At 38.1% G+C, this 20,054-nt stretch overlaps 1 protein-coding gene and 1 long non-coding RNA gene across 4 annotated transcripts; both read left to right on the forward strand.

Moving 5' to 3' along the window:
* Positions 1–703: 703 nt before the first annotated feature.
* On the forward strand, positions 704–15,410 carry LOC124290449 (multiple epidermal growth factor-like domains protein 6). The gene is made up of 6 exons (XM_046727154.1): positions 704–733; positions 2,901–2,964; positions 5,008–5,235; positions 10,481–10,666; positions 10,893–11,030; positions 15,253–15,410. The coding sequence occupies exons 1-6, from the start codon at positions 719–721 to the stop codon at positions 15,408–15,410; spliced, it is 789 nt and encodes a 262-aa protein (XP_046583110.1). The 5' UTR covers positions 704–718.
* A 999-nt stretch (positions 15,411–16,409) lies between these two features.
* On the forward strand, positions 16,410–19,125 carry LOC124290461. Of its 3 annotated transcripts, none has more exons than XR_006901935.1 (4): positions 16,410–16,468; positions 17,888–17,968; positions 18,268–18,358; positions 18,561–19,125. It is a non-coding gene; the product is annotated as an uncharacterized LOC124290461 (long non-coding RNA). The 3 variants fall into 3 exon arrangements; XR_006901934.1 differs by lacking the exon at positions 16,410–16,468 and adding an exon at positions 17,001–17,044; XR_006901933.1 differs by lacking the exon at positions 16,410–16,468 and having other exon boundaries at positions 17,527–17,968.
* Positions 19,126–20,054: the final 929 nt, after the last annotated feature.

Below are 20,054 nucleotides of genomic sequence, written 5' to 3' on the forward strand. Positions count from 1 at the left end.
TGACTGAAATACTGCCGATGTGGCTTTCTGTTTTAACTTATTCCCTTCAGGTGACACGCAATACCTAACTAACACGTAATTGTGTAAAGGGTGAAACCTTCATCACGTTATGGAGAGTAGTCAACATCAGTGATAACAAATAACACGTCAGGGTCACACCATTTTCATAAAAGCATAGTTTAGTCAACATCAGTGATAACAAATAACACGTACGTCAGGGTCACACCATTTCATAAAAGCATAGTTTAATCTTAAAAGAACAAATGCTTTAGGAAGTTATGCATTACGTTTATTAAACTGGGTCACTTTTTCATATGCGCTCATGCTTTCTGCACACGTTCGCATTGTAACTGAATGTTTATAACATGAAGTAGAGAGAAAGAGAGTGATATCTAATATATGTTCTTCATACACCCGTTGGCTCGTCACGCCGAAGACCCGGGTTCGAATCCCCACATTGGTACAACGTGTGAAGCCCATTTCTGGTGTCCCCCGCCGTGATGTTGCTGGAATATTGCTAAAAGCGGCGTAAAACCAAACTCAGTCAGTCAGTCAGTCATACACCCGAGCATTTCAGCATTAATAATTTTAACCTCAATGAATGTTAAGCTGCATCCATCTTCAATGCATACTAGACAACCCGTTGTATTTTTCATGCGACATTATCTGTCATACGTGTTATTCTCTTCCTGGTTGTCGTACGGTGAGGTCGTGTTGGATGGGCGTGTGCGTTGTGAGTACTTTTGTCATTAAGTTAACTGTGATCCGCTGAATATACTATGGTTGCCGACTTTTCTCAATATATATATCATCGACATACTAAATGTTACTAATTGTCATAATTTCAGGTTTAGATTCATTTTGCTTCATGATAATCATGTTCATATCATCATTATAACTACGGTTACAGCATATTATTGAGCATACAGGATCATATTTCAACTACCTTGTCGTCTCTGGCTCTTTCTTCAAACACGAACAAGGTCTAAAGTGTATTAATTACTCCATTGAATATGTACAGCACGTACACGTTGCATTCTTGTATGCCCTCAACAGAGCATTGTGTTTACTTTAAAACTTTAGTGCAGTGGCATCTCATTGATCAGTCAGGGCGACACAGGAAAGAAATACAGTATTACATGCACCATTAGTGGTCAATCTCCGGGATTAATGCTGGTCCTTTTGATAAAAACATTAGTTTTTTTAATCGATTATTTTCTCGTTATTTTAAACATTTTCTTGGTACTTCGAATAGTTATTCTTTGTGTTAATTATTTGCCCGCATTTCTGAGTATTTTCTTGTTACTTTTTCTCGTTATTTAACTTTATTTCAGAAACACTACAAAATATTCAAAGTAATGAGACAGTACTCGGAATGTCGGAATAATTGGAGGAAAAACTAAATAGTTGAAGTTGAAGCAAGGGCATTATTGAAATAACGAAAATATTATAGAAGCAATGAGAAAATATTTGAAGCAGTAAACTAAGTACAAAGCTCCACAAAACCGACGTCTTCGAGTTTGTTGTCAAGCGTAAAATACATCCCAATGTACACTTTGATGTAACAGTTTATGTGCAAACATGTGTACTCCTCGGAGACCATATTTATACAGTATACGTATGCAGTATACAAAGAAATATTGATGATCAGGATCACGTACCTCGCGGCTTGATCTATGCAATGCATGGTCCAAGGTTAAATTAGTATTTTATCAACCATGTATATCAGTCATTCTGAATAAGTAGAAAAGACGAGAGAGTCTGTCAAAGTCATCATTATTTACTGAGCTTTTTAGGATAACAGAATTGTAAAACTACTTTTCAGATGTTTTCGGAAATATTTGGAACATATATTTTGCAAGATACATTGCCACAAATTGACAAATAACGGTGTCTGGACCAGACAATAGAACATAAGAAATGTTCGTGAAAAGGGTGATGTAATCCTGTCTTTCTTACAATGTGCCGCTGGTATATACACAACAGAACTCCTGAAATGCACCGGCTGCATTTAAAAAACCCTGATAATCTTAACTGTTAATGCTGAATTACGAAATTAAACATTATTCGTTGTTAAATATAGTATTTGTCTTGGTTACACGTTCATTAACAAAAGCAAATGGGATATTTCCATTTGGCAATCATTATTTGAACAGAGCTTTATGTACCTGTGTATACAGCTTTATGTGTCAGATGCTGAATCGTCTGTCTGCGCAGAAAAGGTGTGTCTGATCAATGTCATCAAAATGAGCGCCCACTCTCATAGCCCCCAAAGCATGTGAAAAAAGCCAAGTAAATGCAGAAACTCCACTCGATGCGTCAAACTGTATACATTAACTAAGACATTTGCCACGGGCAGTTTGAGGATATCAGGGATATGAATCCGTAGAATTGTTTCCTCGCAGGATACTATTTATTGTCTAACAAATGCCTCCAGCAATGCTCCAGATGCATTATAGATGTTTGTAAATGATCAAGATGCAACCTCTCCCCCTTTATTTGAAGGAACGACATTATTATAGAATATTAGGTTCCGTTTGATTGCTCGATATCTAATCCAACATTCAGTCTGCAAATAATCGATTCTGGGCCATTCAAGTAACTGACATCATCAGCATCGATCTATACAGCTGGGAAGTGAAGTGCATCAACCATGCCAACCAGCCTGACCACCCGATCCACTTAGTCGCATCTTGCTACAAGCACGATTTAAAGACCCATTTTCCATCCTAGATCTTAAGTGCTTTGGAATGGTGTTGCATATCATGAATATTTCGAATTTGTGTCTCAGACTAAGTCACAATTCGTTGAGAAATATTGAAAGTCTAAATCTCTTTAATTCATGTAAGAATGCTTTTTTGTGATCAATTGTCAACGTTTTCTGATTGTTTTTCATTCAGGTATACGAGATGGGTTGGTTCTGGATTGAGCTACTTTTGGTCTGTGTCTCTTCAACACTCACTGGTGAGGACTTCACAGAATATGAAAGTGTAAATATCGGATATATACTAGCCACATAAAGAAACTGTGCATTGTCAAAATATTATCCCAGTTGATAAGTACGATAACAATGTCAAAGGTACATATAAACTTTAATGGAGGGATCATGAGACCATAACAAGTCGGATGAATTTCAATTGAAATGTCAATCACAATGACGTCACGAGTCCACAAGCGGGACAGGCGACAAACGACCATGTCACAAGCTCAATAACGGGTATGTCCACCATCGGCATTGAGAACAGCAGTGCATCGACGACGCATAGAGCCTATCAAACGTGCAAGGAAGGCTTGTGGGATGTCTCGCCAGATTCTCTCAAGTTCTGTTGCAAGGTCAAGGACGTTATATGGCGGATGGGGAAGACGGTGTAGACGTCGATCCATCTCGTCCAAAACATGCTCTATCGGGGAGAGATCCGGGGAATTTGCAGGCCAAGGCAGTAAGTCAACGTTGTGGTGTTGCAAGAAATCCATAGCAACCATTGCCGTATGAGGGCGGGCATTGTCCTGTTAGAATGTTAACCTAGGGCCATGACGTTGCAGAAAAGGAATTGCCACAGGCCGAAGAATCTGATCCCTGTAGCCCACACCAGTTAAGTTGCCCTGAACAATCACCAAAGGAGTTCTTTGGCGTGCTGTTATTCCACCCCAAATCATCACGGAACCACCACCAAACCGATTCCTCTCAAGGACACAGGCCTGTGCCTAACGTTCTCCCACGCGTCTATAGGCACGTTGACGTCCATCACAAAGGGAAATGTTAAACCTGGACTCATCTGTAAAAACAACATTTCTCCACCAAAACAAGGGTCTGCGGACATGATTTCGGCACCACATTCGGCGAGCTTGTCGATGACGTTGTGTCAGGATAGGCCGTATGGTGGGACGTCGTGGTCTGATACCGTGATGAAGTAAACGTTGTCGAACTGTGTTGGGGTGGATACGGCAAAGTCCTAGGATGGTTCGGGCAGTCATCACTGCAGTCTGAAACCTGTGGCGAAGATGGGTCACCCTTATCCATATGTCCTATCTTGGCGTTGTTACACGTGGACGTCCAGAACGTGGCCGATCGATAACGTCATTTGTGTTCTGGTAGCGTCTCACCAGTGCAGAAATGGTGTTCCGGTGGCAGTGGAAATGTACAGCCACTTGTCGTTGAGACATTCCCCCACGGACCATCCCAATGGCCTCATGACGTTGTGCAAACGTGAGCCTTGGCATGATATGCGTTTCAATGGCCGTTTAATTTTTTGAACGATCGCAAGGGCAGGGGTTGAGCTTTCCAGAGTGACAATATTTTGTGGCATTCATTTGCTCTGTTTTTCTTTCCCGGAATGCACGTGCAACAACGTATTGCACGTCTCAAGGACGAAGCCACTGACGTCACGGAACGTAGCACGTGCATGCATGTTGGATACATGTCACTCATCTCTGAGTTTAAATCCTTATGTGTCTACAAGGGTTTGATAAATTTAGATTTTAAATTTTTGTATGCACAGTTTCATATGTGCCTAGTATAGTAAGAATCACTTTCAATCGAGTAAAGGTACTTCTTTTCAAACAGATGTTGAATGTCACTGTAACACCACTACTGCCTGTGCCGTGTTCCCCTCTACTCCCTGTAGCCAGGTCGGTGGTCCAGACAGTTGTCAGGAAGGATGGTTCGGTTCCTTCTGTCAGAAACGTGAGTGTCTGGTAGATGGGTGGATGTGGTATCATGAACATAAGTCATCGATATTTGTGATAGCAATTATATATATTTATATACATGTATGTATCACTTGATTATGTATATGTATTATAATAAGTGCTTGTTGGGAGCGGAAAGTCGTGCCGGAATGCGGAATAGACAGGTGCCGGATTAGGCAACGTTTAATGATCATAATATCGTTGTAAAATGGCGGGACCAAAATTTTATGCCGGTTTTGACAGTGTGCCAAACTGTACGAATATGTTTTTCCATGCTGTTAAGAAAGCTTGTAAAACATTCAGTTGTATATATTTCAGAAAACATAGCTTTGCGGAGATTTAGCAGCCAGAGTAGCACTGTCTGGAATCAAAGAGATAAGTATAGAGCAAGACTTGGAGTAGACGGCAGAGCCACCACAAATGTCACGAGTTTGCCATGGACATGTGCTCATACAGGGCAAGAGATAAATCCCACCTGGACTGTGAACCTGAACACTTCAGTTCCAGAGAAGATACACCACATCAGACTCTATATCCGTGACAGGCGTGAGTACACATATACCGAGAAGATATTTAAGGGTGACAAAATAGGACACTGCAAGAAAGGGTCTCTTTTTGAACATCTAGGGAATGAAAACAATCGCCCTTCCATTGACAAACTTAACTTGTACAGCTAAATTCGAAACCTTAGAAAGCTAACTGAATAAGAAGTTAATTGACATTTGATTTGTGACAAAGTGTTGAGATTGATTGTCATTCAATATCTTATGTACCCTCCTCGCGCGTCCAAGTCCCAGGTGTTCCCATGCTCCACATCAAATAATAAAAGCTTGTGGAATCGCATTCCATTCCTCTACTAGATCTCTACGGAGTCCTGGGAGATCCACTGGTGTTGGGTGACGTGTGTACACACGTCAACCGAATTCATCTCAGACATGCTCAAATGGGTTGAGGTCTGGCGAGCGTGCTCGCCGCTCTACACAATGCTGCCTAAGGAATTCCGTGACAATCCTGGCCCCATGGGGCCTAGCGTTGTTGTCTTGAGGGACGACCACAAAAGTCATGCATAGCTTGCAGAAATGGTACTGCTATAGGAGCCAGAATCTCGTCACGATAACGTTAACGTTAACGTTATTCGCTGAGATTCCCGTCGCCCACGTGCAGTGGAGCACGTCTAGTAGGAGTTATCCCTTTCCAAACCATGACTGACCCTCCATTCTTCTGTCTGAAGATCTACTGTGTTAAGACATCTGTTACGTAGCAGTTCGTTTACAATTTCAGTGCATTTGACAAGGCATTTCAAAATTTAGCGAGGTTTTCCAAATGTTTTGTTTTCTTTATTGAAAATAGCCGTTTAAGTTTAAACAGATAAGGCCATTCATAGAAATAATTTGGAATATACATCATCCGCTGTTGGAGAAGAGCTTCACATTTAAAAAAGTAATGGAATTCGTCCCCAACAGACGGAGAATCGCAAGGTTTACAGAGTCTATTTTCTCTAAGAGTGTTGTACTAGCTCCCTGTTTTTATCGGTAAATTGTGATTTGATAACTTAAATCTAAGAATTGGACTATGTATAGATTTGGGAAGGAAGAGGTAGTTTTCCAAGCATAGGCTGTCTTTAACATTTTGGTAACATTTTCCTTTCGCCTTAGACGCTAGTTCACATCGCCATTGTTGTAAATATTGGTTTTTGAGTATTGTTTCTACTTTTGAAAGCAAACATTATGATGAACATAGGAACGGGTAACCATGCATTTCTGATGAACATAGGGACGAGTAATCATACATTTCTGATGAACATAGGGACGAGTAATCATACATTTCTGATGAACATAGGAACGGGTAATCAAATATTTCTGATGAACATAGGATCGGGTAATCATACATTTCTGATGAACATGGGAACGGGTAATCATACATTTCTGATGGACATAGGCACGGGTAATCATACATTTCTGATTAACATAGGAACGGGTAATCATACATTTCTGATGGACATAGGCACGGGTAATCATACATTTCTGATGAACATAGGAACGGGTAATCATACATTTCCCAGATATGAAATTGAATAAAAGTGTCGATAATTTCGTTTAAAGAGTGTTTGTAGCTAGTTTATGCCAGAATGATATTATTCTTTTATATATCTTAATATATAGCAATGATCTTCCTAATTTCCCATAAAGCATGACGACATTGCGTCGCCTGAAAACCAGAGTGTTCTTAGTCCACTTTTGACAAAATTAGAGTTGGTATGCTCGGGGTAGGTTTTAGAGCATAATCTATTACTCTAGCAACTTTTTACAGTGCTATCTAGCTTTAAAAGTGTTTTTTCAAACACAAACTTTGTTCTATCTCCATGAAAATTCACATGTTGTTAATTTTCGAGTGTTCTAAGTTGTCAGTTGACCAATGAGCAAGCACAATTTGATCATGTGACATTGAGATTTACCAATTTTGAAGTGATTGTCATCATGGAAATGGAACATTTTAACTCTGTTCTTATTTCTGCTTTATTAAATGAAATACAGTCCTTATAAAAGTAAAACAGGTTTAAACGACCAAAATACAACCTGGGAAAAAAGAAATAACAATCAAATATCGATAGTATTATAATAAAGCCGAGTTTTAGTGTGTTTTTTTACACTTAGAACACCTTGGTTTTGAGAAAAACCACGAATTTCTTTGGTCAAGTGTTCTATCTCCAATTATTTTTTGTGAATTTCTTATTTTTTTTCAATAGATTGAGCATATAATTTGATATTTTCTGATACTGTTTCACATGTCACATGCATGTGCAAAATTGGAAAGAATTTAATTGAACAGTTTAGACGATATTGTTGTCCTAAACTTCAAGATCGAATTTCTCGAAAATAGGTTTTTGTGACTTAGTACACTCTGGTTTTCAGGCGACGATTGGGAGTTGAGTTTCGAAGACCACAAGCATATCTTAGAAATTTTAAGTGAGTTTTCTCTATTATCGATAGACATTCAAAACCCCATATTTCTGAATCTTACATTAGTATAGGGACTATCATAGTATCGAAAGCTGATATCAAACAATCTAAAGGTAAATTCAAATTGCGAGCTTTTTTCAACAGCGAAAACATTGCCTTAGTTGCATTTTCCACTAAACTTTTAATTGCTGCTACAAACATTCCATTTCGATGGATCTTGATACCAAAATAAGTATAGCTATCAGCATTTCAATGGGTTTGTCCCCATAAGTAAAACATAATTTATTCTTTGAGGTTTTAGAGGGACCACTTCCAAAGACAACTATTTTGGTTTTAGACAGATTAATTTTAAACTTCCACTGAGTAGAGTAGTCATGGAAAGCATTTAGGGACAGTTGTAGATCACTTGGGGTATTACTTACGAGGACAGCATCGTCTGCATATAAGAGGAGTATGAACCTTAGCATGCTTGTTTTACTATTTGCTTGTTTTACTACTTGTTGTAACTTAATTCCCATGCAACCGTTACTATAAAGAAACGATTCCACATCATTTATGAAAAGTGAGAATAATAAAGGGGAGAGGTTTTCACCTTGTCTCACTCCTGTGTTACATGAAAAGTGAGTTGAAATATGGTTATCTAACATAATGGTAGATTATATATTATGATACATATATTTAATGAGAGACAAATTGTTCTCACTTATACCACATTTGAATAATTTATACCATAAACTAGCTCGCCATACAGTATCAAAAGCTTTCGTGTAATCAATGAAAACACAATAGTTTTCGTTTGGAAAGTTTAAGAAGTTCAAATAATACATGTATTACAAATAAGTTGTCACAAGCAGAGAAACCTTTTCAAAAACCTGACTGGGACGGGGATAAAATGTTGTTTATCACTACGAAATGTGTCTTATATTAAGAATAGTAGTGAATAGCTTTCCAAAACAACTTAACATGGTTAAGGGTCTATAGGAGTTTGGGTCCATAGGGTCCTTTGAGCCAACAACCAGGAACAATTCCGGAATTTAATATCAGGTTGAAAAAACTTAGTCAGAAGTAGGATTATCTTTTCTGAAGCGTCAATTATAAAATCATTTTCTAGCAAATCTATTCCAGATGCCTTATTTCATTTTAGGTTCTTTATGGCAGAGGCAATTTCATCACTTGTGATGGTATCGTTGAGAATATTTGTATCGAATGTGCCATTTGTAACACAATGTATCGGTGTTAAAGAACGTAATAATGACATTTCAACGGCATGATGTGTTTTGCCATACTGTTGAGAAAGTTTTGTAAAACATGCAGTTGTATATTTCAATCAAAAGGGAAGATTTTACAACATTTTGCAGTGCCCATGACACACAAAAGATGTCAAAGGTTTATTCACAATTGAACGTTTTATAACGGTACGGGCCATCACCATTGTGTAATATTTCACACGTGTCGTTACAAGAATCTGAATTTATTCAAAGTACATGTATTTTGTGTAAATCACTAGGACTTATAGTTCTCTGTTAGCTATGGCATGAGCTGAAATGGGTACATTAGAATAATGTTGTACCGACAACTGAAGGCCTGACAGACCTTGAGCATGTCTGTACACCGCCGCCGAAGTAGTTACTGACATTGTGTAATCATTTCAGGGTAAAATAATGTTAGTATTAGTATGCTAAGTATTAAAACGGTGTTGTGGCCTGAGTGAGTGAGTTTTGTTTTACGCCGCTGTTAGCTCCATTCCAGCAATATCACGACGAGGGACACCAGAAATAGGCTTCACACATTGTACCCATGTGGGGAATCGAACCCGGGGCCTTCGGCGTAACGAGCGAACGCTTTAACAACTAGGCTACCCCACTGCCCCCTGTTATGGCCAAAACCTGTGTAATATATAATAGGGATGATTGAATTAGGTGGACTATATTTATCCAGCCGCTGTATCATGCCAGGGTAATGAATATAGCCTGAACTGTTTTTGAAAAACTACATTGTATTCATCACTTTGATCAATGAACACAGCTATCTGGCAATATGTACCAGAAAATCCAAATTTACACATGCAGTTTACGAACAATTTACTTTATGTTAGGGATGTGAAAAGGTCTCCACTATCGGATTACTACCGCAACGGAAATAATGTCTAACTAGAAATGTATAACTAGAAATGTAACATTAGATAATAAAATTATCAAGGGACACGTTCCCCCCTGTCCCTGTAAAGCAGTAAAAGACCAACCAAATACCAGGTAAGATGCCGAACAAGCCATAACGGAATTCTTCCTATTATCTGGAATATACATTCTTAAATTGCTGAAATGTCATCCATCGTTAGCATAAACGTCCTGTTTTGTGCGAATTTAAGTTTATAACTGACATTAGTATAAAATTCATATATCCTGTTCAAACGTACATGCTTCTGGTTGAGAAGATTGTGGTTCATTGTATCCTTGTACGAGGAAATGAAAGCAATTGTTCACAAATGGTACGGTAAGGTACAGCAACGTTAACGGGCATCATCGATATACTAGTATAAGACAACATATTTATAAACACCCATGTAATAGTTACTTTCACTGACTGAAAAAGCAATGCGGGTAAACGAGCACCCGCTTGCAGAAATACAGAAATACATGAACATCTTATCTTCATCAATTCATCATTTCGGCAGTAGCAGATCTCGAAGAAGCGTCAAATGTCAAATGTACTCCATGTACAACATAATTTGCTTTCATAATCTTTCTAATCACGTCATCTATATTCATGAAACATTTAACACAGAAACAACTCAATTAATACTATCCTAATTTACAATCATTTTTTAACAGTTCAAGAGAGAAGCAACGGCATGGAGATACTTGTGGGCAGCCAGATGTGCTACAACTGGTCATCAACTGAACATCCTCCTCCTATAGCTAACGTCACCTGCCGCCAGCCACTGACAGGCAAAACGGTCACTATACGGATACCTGGTCAACAGAAACTCCTCACTTTGTGTGAAGTACAAATATTTGGTATGTTTTCAAATAGCTGAGTGCTGATATGTAACATTTTATCATCTGATGGGGATGCTAGAAATTCACTTTTTTACATGGAAAATCGATTTCCATACGAGTGAGTAGTTACTTGCTAACTTTGCACTTCCACACATTGATGAATGGCGACCAGATATTGCTCACAGTTTCCATATTTTCTTCAATATCGACTAAATGATGATAACTATTGTGTAACTATGTTCAGTTTGCAGTGACGGATGGTTTTCTGAAGATTGTGACAAACAGTGCCGGTGCCTTAACAGTACTGATGTATGTGACAAGATCACTGGTCGCTGTTCCAGTGGATGTTTCCCTGGATATCATGGTACTGATTGCCAAACAGGTATGGTCCATTAAAATTCCTTGCTATATGTGAGGTGCAAATATTTGGTATGTCATTCCTGTGTGGATTCACATTTTTTAAACTTTGTCGTATTGTATGAACTATACACTTCTAATATCCAGATAGGAGCGAAATCATTTGTTGTTCATTATAGTACAAAGGAAACGGCATTTGTTTCCAAGCAGTGGTTCATCACACATGTTGCACCTATCTGAATATAAAGTATGAGGTTTTGTCACTGGTTCAGTGAATATGGACTCTGTTTGTCTGCCATATGGCGATATAAACGTAACTAAATCCTCGCCATGACCGAATCAAACAAATTTTGAGAATGGATCGTTTGAAGCCACCACTGACAGATCATGTTCTATTTATCGTAATGTTGTGAAGTTTAGATACCAACGACTTGAATAGTGTTCGACAGAAAGAGACCGGTGGCTATTCTAATCATCTACTTTGTTAATGATATACTCTTGTTAATACATAGTACTCTGAATCTACTTGCATGGATCTAAATTAAATAAGGCTTCTACACTGGTTTCTTTTATTTCTGGTTCAGGTGTGGAAATCGATTTCAGAGTATTAGCTATTTTACCATTATTTAACGATATCAGAATACTCAAAACACCCAATGCTTAAATTAAATTTCTTGCCAACATTCCCTCGTTTGTCTTTGCCAATCCAAACAGGAATTCCAATTGATAATGCATACTGAAACACATAAATCTGAATTGGAGCACAATTGAGTGAGAGGGTGAAGTCACACCGGCAGAATTTCAGCCATATCATGACTACAAGTTATACATTCGTAATATAATTGACCCGTGAAGATCCGGGGTAGAAGAGGTCTTCAGTAACCCATGCTTGCCACAAAAGGCGACTATGCTTGTCGTAAGAAGCGACTAACGGGATCGGGTGGTCAGCCTCGCTGACTTGGTTGACACATGTTATCGGTTCCCAATTGCGCAGATCGATGCTCATGCTGTTGATCACTGGATTGTCTGGTCCAGACTCGATTATTTACAAGCCACCGCCATATAGCTGGGATATTGCTGAGTGCGACGTAAAACTAAACGCACTCACTCACTCACGAAATATAATTCGTTAAGTTATAAACATCTGTCAACGAAGGAGAGTAACAAAAAGTAAAAATACGCTTAATGTGGGCTGCTTGGAAGCACGTGTGTGATTCAGATAATTAGAATATTATTTGTGTTTGATATGGATTCACAAAACGTAGGTAACCTATTTGTTCTCCTTTGAACAACGAATCACGTTTTTGATCCCTTGTACTTATCAGAAAGCACGACCTACACGTATGTTGTGACATTTGATTTACTCACTATTGAGTGTGCTGCGCTAAGGCAGAGATACAAATGAAATTCTTATGCGACCCATTTGGTTAAATCACCTGTGTAACCACCCTAATTTGAATATATTGAACTGGTTCCAAAAAAGGAATAGTACACATTAAGGATATTTGTAATGACCATGATTTCCTTACATTTTCAGAACAACGCAAAATTTGATATTAGGGGTACGATACTTGACCTAAATCGTGTTTTTCTCAGTGTTCCCCAAAAATGGAAAGAGGTTATACGAATGACAAAACATCCATATAAATAAAAATTGTCAATATGTTCCCCTTGGAATGATTTGAGTAACCCCAGTAAAGGCTCAAGATTATTTTATGATAATTTCATATCTGAAAATAATTTTCCCAAAGTCTGTCAGAAAGGGGACAGCGAATTGAGTGGTCATTTAAATTGGAAGACTATATTTCTACAATATAGACAATCTAACAAAGACACAAAACTCCTAGAGTTTCAAAATAAATTTATATATAAAGCCATTTATACAAAAAGGAAGCTGCTTAAAATGAACTGGTTGATAATGCTTTATGTTCATCGTGTGGTTCGCTAAGTAAAAACATCTATCATGTATCATGAATGCCGTACTATTTGACTGTTTTGGAAAGAATTCACTAATCTTGTTAATAGACTACTGAACAAAACCTATGAACTTTCTACTTTAGATATTTTATTTTGCTGCAATAGCAACCGCCTACTCAACCACATGATTTTATTGGCCAAACGCCATATATATATAATGAACATAAAGGGTTTGAAACCCAGTTATCATACCTATAAAGCAGTATTAAAAGATGTGTATCAAATTGAAAAATATATTAGTTCGAAAACTATCAACATGGATTCATTTAATAGAAAATGGGATGTAATACCACCAGCATTGTCACTGTTATGACTTCATCTCACGATGATGCAGTACTTTGCATTCCTTTGTGATTCCACGATCTTGCATAGTCTACTATTCCCAGCACATAATGTAATATGTAAGTGTACCTTTCTATGTATGTTGTCTCTCACTTTAAGGCTCACAAAATTGATGTCTATATCCAAGTGAAGTGAATAAACAAAAAGTAAAAGAAAAAGAAGTAAAAAATCACAGATTTAGATGTGAAACAAGTATGCAAATGTACAACTTTTCTTTGTGAACCATCTTGACATTCTTGAAAATGTATGCATTTAAGAATCCACATGATATTAATTCACTTTCTTCAAGGTACATTGTGTGAGAATATAATGGTCTCTCCGTCCTTGTTTGTGGTATGAAAGATTATAGTTTTCTGCGAGAGTAGGGTTTAGTGGCACATATGTTGGACTTAGAAATAGTTCCAATTATGTGGCTTAAATCAAAATTTTGTGTACTTGTGCATGGTTTGTGCAGATTGCTTCTTTTGCCTTTTTACGTTGTATTTATAAGTTCATTTACAAGTTTATCGAGTGAGTGAGTGAGTGAGTTAATAGTTAACGTCACATCGGCAATATTTCAGCCATATCGTGACGAGAACATATTTGACATTGAAATGGAAAATGTGTACACTATAAAAACCTGTCATCAAAGGACAGCAAAACAACTAGAATATCACAATTACAATTAAAACTAGTGTAGAAAGTAAAAACTAATAGCACTATTAGGACAATACAAGATACAAACAGGCCATAGATCGCCAACAACCGAAGGTAGATCACCATACTTACTTACTGTACCTTTGCTACCTGCATGGACCCTAGTTGGATTTACACCATCCCTTCAGCGGCTGGCGATTGTAGGAAAAGTTCCTCGAGCAAAGCAGAAGCCTTGCATACAATAATTATGCTATTTTAAGTCTTGTCAGTGGGTACGACTACAAGTGATTCATCCTGACATGTCAGCTGACTGAGATGGGGCTAACTATGATTGTGTTGACTCATTTTCCCAGTCTTACATTCCAAAAGTTATGAATTGAGGGATCCAATAGCAGGTTTTTGAACTCATTATAATTTCGCTTTCCCAATACGCAAAACTGTGCTCTTTAAAGCCAGCCTTCCATTTTAAGGCGATTCGTTCTTGTGCAATAGAGCATGTGCATTAGGACGGATGAATGACAGCACAGTGTTATGTCTGCAACGTTAGCACTAATGCCTAAGTATGATATTTTCAATGAATGGATATTTGTCTACAACATTTGGGAATTATAATTTAACCACATCTTTTTGCATTTATAGTCCAAATTACAATATTTGCTTCCCCGGTGAACCGCGCATGTGACAACGAAACACATGACTGAACCCAGCTGCAATCTGTTGTATGTCTGCAAGTGAATCAGATTGGTAATGATGAACGAAGGAGGTTATATATGTTTGGGGTTTTATGCACATGTGCTCGCGGAGTATTTTGGGTCGTGTAGTCGTTCCATACGGACAGGGTTGACAGTGAGATGTGCAAAAGGATGGCAGAGTGACACATCATGTCTACAATGGGGATTTGCATGATTGTAACAGAAGGTAAATTTTGCAGCATTGTTACGGAATGTCTTCAGCATGTACAGAGGGGTTCCTATGATATAAACTGAACCTCCCAGTGTGGAAACTGTCTGGATGTTGTCAACTGTGACAAGACAAACGGAACATGTCCTGACGGATGTGAGGCAGGATGGATGAATGACACCATGTGTCAACGCCGTGAGTCACAATCTTCATGTTGAACCACTGTCACAACGTTTGTATATATATGTTTCTTACTTAATTGAGGACATCTGTATCCTTGATGATGTGAAGCATGTATCATGCAGGTTGGGTTTGTATAAGTCAAACTGAAAAGTGGAACATCTTGTAAGATACGATTACGCAATGCGTTCATTATGTTTATGTGTTTGCAGCATGTACAGATGGTTCTTATGGTATCAACTGTGCCTCACAGTGTGGGAACTGTCTGGATGATGTCAGCTGTGACAAGGCCACGGGAACATGTCCTGACGGATGTGCAGCAGGATGGATAAATGACACCATGTGCCAACGCCGTGAGTCACAATCTTGATGTCGAACGGATGTCAATGAGTTTGTGTGTATATATATACACCCGCAATCAAAGACTGAATGAACTTAGGACGTTTTTACTATTACGGGAATATCCAAAATCTCTTGTTGAAGACGGAATATATAAAGCTTTACAGCTTAATAGAGAAGATCTTTTGACAGGAACTATGAAACAAACCAATGAGGAAAAAGTAATTGCTTTTGTATCTACTTATAATCCGTTGAACCCAAATGTGTTCCAGAACATAAAAACAAATATGTGCATCTTAGAACAAGATGAAAAACTGAAATCTATGCTGAAATCTAGAAAAATAATAAATAGCAAAAGACAAAAATCAGAATCTTAAAAGATACTAACAAAAGCCAAATTTATTTCAAATAAACAGAATTTATCAAATCCTACTGTGTCTAGATGCAACAGAGGTAACTGTGGAACGTGTCGACATATTGTTGAAGGACACTCTGTAACTTTCACGAGACACGGAGAATGCTATGTAAAACAGAATTTTGACTGCTCTTGCAAAAACATAATATATGTCATAACATGCACAGGCTGTAATGAACAGTATATTGGTCAATCAGAAAATTTAAGAGCCCGGGTTCGTGTCCACAAACAACAAATAAAGTGTCCTGAAACCCGATGTATCCCACTGAGTGAACATCTACATGTCTGTGCGAAAGGAAACGATGTTAAATTTACAATATTTCCTTTTATCAAGTTCAAAATTCGGACAAAGTAAAACGAATTTTAAAAGAACACTACTTCATAGACAAGTACAAACCAATGTTAAACCATTGCAAGCTGTGACCTTGTCGCTCTAGAATGTTGTCCCTATTATGACGTCACAATATATATGTAATGACGTTCTACTGTAACCGCTACAATCTCCTGAAGAGTAAAGAAGAAACATGTTGGAGAAAAGGCATTCTTGTTTTATTTATCTATGCAATATATATATATATATATATATATATATATATATATGTGTGTCCTAGAGGATGTGAAGCAGGGTGGATGAGCGGGACATGAATGCAGAGTGGGGTTGTATGTTTCTAAGAGTAAGTAGAAAAAGCTTTAAAATACGATGTCATAGTTCATTATGTATATGTGTTTGTAGCATGTCCAGATGGTTCCTATGGCACAAACTGTGCCTCGCAGTGTGGAAACTGCCTCAATGGCAGTAGTTGTGACAAGACAAACGGCATCTGTCCTGGAGGATGTGCAGCAGGATGGCAGAGTCACAGAACATGTCTACAAGGTGGGTCTGTATGAGTTAGGATTATACTGTTATACTTTGTTTTCATTAAGATTGTGACCCATGAAGATGCAGGTTAGAATGGGCCGTCAGCAACCCGTGCTTGTCGTAAGAGGCAACTAACGAGATCGGGTGGTCATGCTCGCTGACTGAGGAGACACATGTCATCATAACTGGAATATTGCTGAGTGAGACGTAAAGCTAAACTCACTCACTCAATAAGGCTGTGTGTTCACAGCATGTCCAGATGGTTTCGATGGTATGAACCGCTCCTCAGAATGTGGAAACTGTCTAGATGGTGTCAGCTGTGACAAGACAGACGGTGCCTGCCCTTGAGGATGTGCAGCAGGATGGATTAATGACGGCACATGTCTACAACGTGTGTAACAATGACGCACATTTCACTTCAGATACAGGGATATATATGTCAATATGGTTAATGAACTGGAATTCAAATCAATAACATATGTAGCCACTTGTTGTAGTCATTCTAATAAAACCATAAACTGTTCAAGGACAAACATGATACATTATGTCTGCCTTGAATATGGATTTACGTTGACACCATCTGTTCAGATGGACGCTCTGTTCAAGAACCAGCTTAGTCGTTCCATGGAGAAATGACAGAGTGTGACAAAGTTAAATGTTATGCTGAGACCATGTACTCTTGATTTAGTTTACATTGAGGTATGACTCGTGAAGATCAGGGTTGCCATTTGTCTCCAGCAGCCCATGCTTGTCGTAAGAGGCGAGTAACGGGATTGGGTGGTCAGACTCGCTCCCAATTGCGTAGATCGATGCTCATGCTGATGATCACTGGATTGTCTGGTTCAGACTCGATTATTTACAGACCGACGCCATATAGCTGGAATATGGATGAGTGTGGCGTTAAGCACCAACGAAACCAAACCAAACTTTGAACTATGTAAATTCACACTTTCGAACTTCGACAACTAGTGCCAGTCTGATTGTGGCCATTGCAATCTAAAATGTCATCTAGCATAGGCAATGACACTCGTGTAAACTGCTACCAACAACCATATCAGGAGACACACTTTGTAACTTAGGACATACACATGCAAAAAACAGACATAATATACCTACATTGATTTAATATACTGTCGTAACATTCTTGGATTCAAACAGTGATGTGATGGACACCTGATTGACAGTTATCTAATATCAAACACGAGGCTTGTTCTTTTCTTATCTTTTCTTGTAGGATGTGCCGTAGGAACGCATGGGATTAACTGTACAGCAGATTGTGGGTGTGAGGATTTCAAGGCCCGTGACACATACAGTGGTGAGACGATGCAATATAATCATACGCAATGAGATGATTCGACCTACCAACCTGTAGTTTCTTATTGCATCAGTTTTGCGTGATAGGTATTATTTGTATTAGATATATGTTATAAACGTGCAAGAACCAACATGACTTACTTGATGATATTGAAACAGAAGTTTTAGAATAGCGCTTACTACTGATAACAAAATATGCACAATACAACTTCAGGTTTCTAACTAAAGTGCATGTAGTTTCTATATGTATGATTGAGTTGTCTTAATTGTTTTCACATTCTGTTTTTCGGATCCCTATAGAGGAGTGTTCCAATTGGGGAATTCCAGTGACAGCTGTCCTTGTTGTGTTGTTGATCTGCACAGTGACTGGGGGAACCATATACATCAGACGGTAGTATATTTTGTCTCCTTCTTACCAATAGTCACGGGTTTTTTTGAACATTAACGAAAGTCTCTTTTATTCCTTATACGTCCGTTGTTCAGTAAGCATACCGTTCTGTTCAAATAGTGAATTTGTTCAAAACGTTCCATGCACTTTACTATAATCTTATAGTTGTATTTTACAAAATAACCAAAAACTATTTTCGCGTCAGATTGTTGAAACAACTGGAGCGCTTGAAGACCAAGATGAGAGAGGAACACTATGTGACACTTGATGAAAAGACAAAGAAAACAGCAACAGAAAGTGCATATGAACATATCGACAATGCCACGCCCTACTACAATACAGTCAATCATGTTCTGGATGAAACTGAATGAAATTACAAAGGTTCCAGCAACAGAAATACGAACATTTTGACAATTCTATTCCATATTACAATGTCGTCGATCATCTTCATGATTAAATTTGATGATTTTATCATCAACGATAATGGGAACGATACCACACTGCAGAAATATGTATTTTCTATTTTTCACCATCAAAGTACTTGGTAAAAAGCACCATCACTAAGTGACACATTATTGTGGACCTTTAGTGAGTGACCGAACATTACGAGTATGTACATGCAACACAGACAATTACAATGTCTATATTACAATATCGGGGTTCATATTTTCATACGATCCCCTAGGGCAAATTATCATTTTGTTATGGTGACGTGAACAATGTTATGACATCACGTTTCTTCTGTGACGTTGCGTTCTACATGCGGCGACGGCGGGTAGCCAGCCATCCTATGTTTGAAAGTAGATTTGGGATTATTCTCGTGCCCAAATATCGGTATATCCCTCTCACGCGCTCGGGAAATACCAACATTTTTGCACTCGTGTCGTAAACACAGTAAGACATGGTATAATATCCTGTATGCATGTGTTCAATCTACTTAAAACTAAAGTAGCTTCGGTTGTTGCCGGGACGACAGGAACAAGATGCGTACTGGCAGAACCATAATGGAGAAATGAAAATAAACGTTGACTTTGTATATGTTTGTGGTTACAGTTATAATAGATGTTTTGGATTACAAATGAAGGGTCTCGAAATGCAATAAGAATATCTATCGAGTTTGTTCATACAAAACACCGATGTCAAGTTTTGCACAACCATGTGTGTTTATTATAGCAAATAATGTTTACACAGTTCTAGTAGAAATGTATGATACCACTTGCCGCACTTGTGATGAATATTGACGCCTATACATAATTTGTGAATGACACCCAATAGTTATACTTTTCTGTTTTCTATTTCGACTCATGAAACACATACTTTCATTTTGAGAAGATCAGTCACATGCTCTCTTAATTTGCGACTATTGACAAATACGAGGAAGAGGCTATTCAAATGGACTTAACAATTTTCTTGTATCTAATATCTGGGATTGTTTGGCAGCACATCACACAAAATCACCAGTAAAGTGTGCTTGAACAATTATAGCAGATAATTGGTAGATAGTTTGATCACGGATGTAATTTGGTCATTTATTCATATACCATCTATGTCAGATGTACATATGTTTGATTTAACAAGCCATATTTCACTATGAATATTTCATGTCAAAGATTGAGAACGAAATATTGAGCAATATGGAACGTAGCACGAAGTTTTGACTATTGCTACAGTCAATATTTAGAAAGTATTTAGGACTGTT

The sequence above is a fragment of the Haliotis rubra genome, unplaced genomic scaffold, assembly GCF_003918875.1.
Source record: "Haliotis rubra isolate DU_JTF1 unplaced genomic scaffold, ASM391887v1 Scf466, whole genome shotgun sequence".
Lineage (NCBI taxonomy): Eukaryota > Metazoa > Mollusca > Gastropoda > Lepetellida > Haliotidae > Haliotis > Haliotis rubra.

Bases quoted from the DNA above. Each gene is read 5' to 3' on its own strand.
- LOC124290449 (XM_046727154.1), top strand. The intron at 2,965-5,007 runs GTGAGGACTTCA...TATATATTTCAG, and splicing joins TGTCTCTTCAACACTCACTG to AAAACATAGCTTTGCGGAGA. The intron at 5,236-10,480 runs GTGAGTACACAT...ATTTTTTAACAG, and splicing joins ACTCTATATCCGTGACAGGC to TTCAAGAGAGAAGCAACGGC.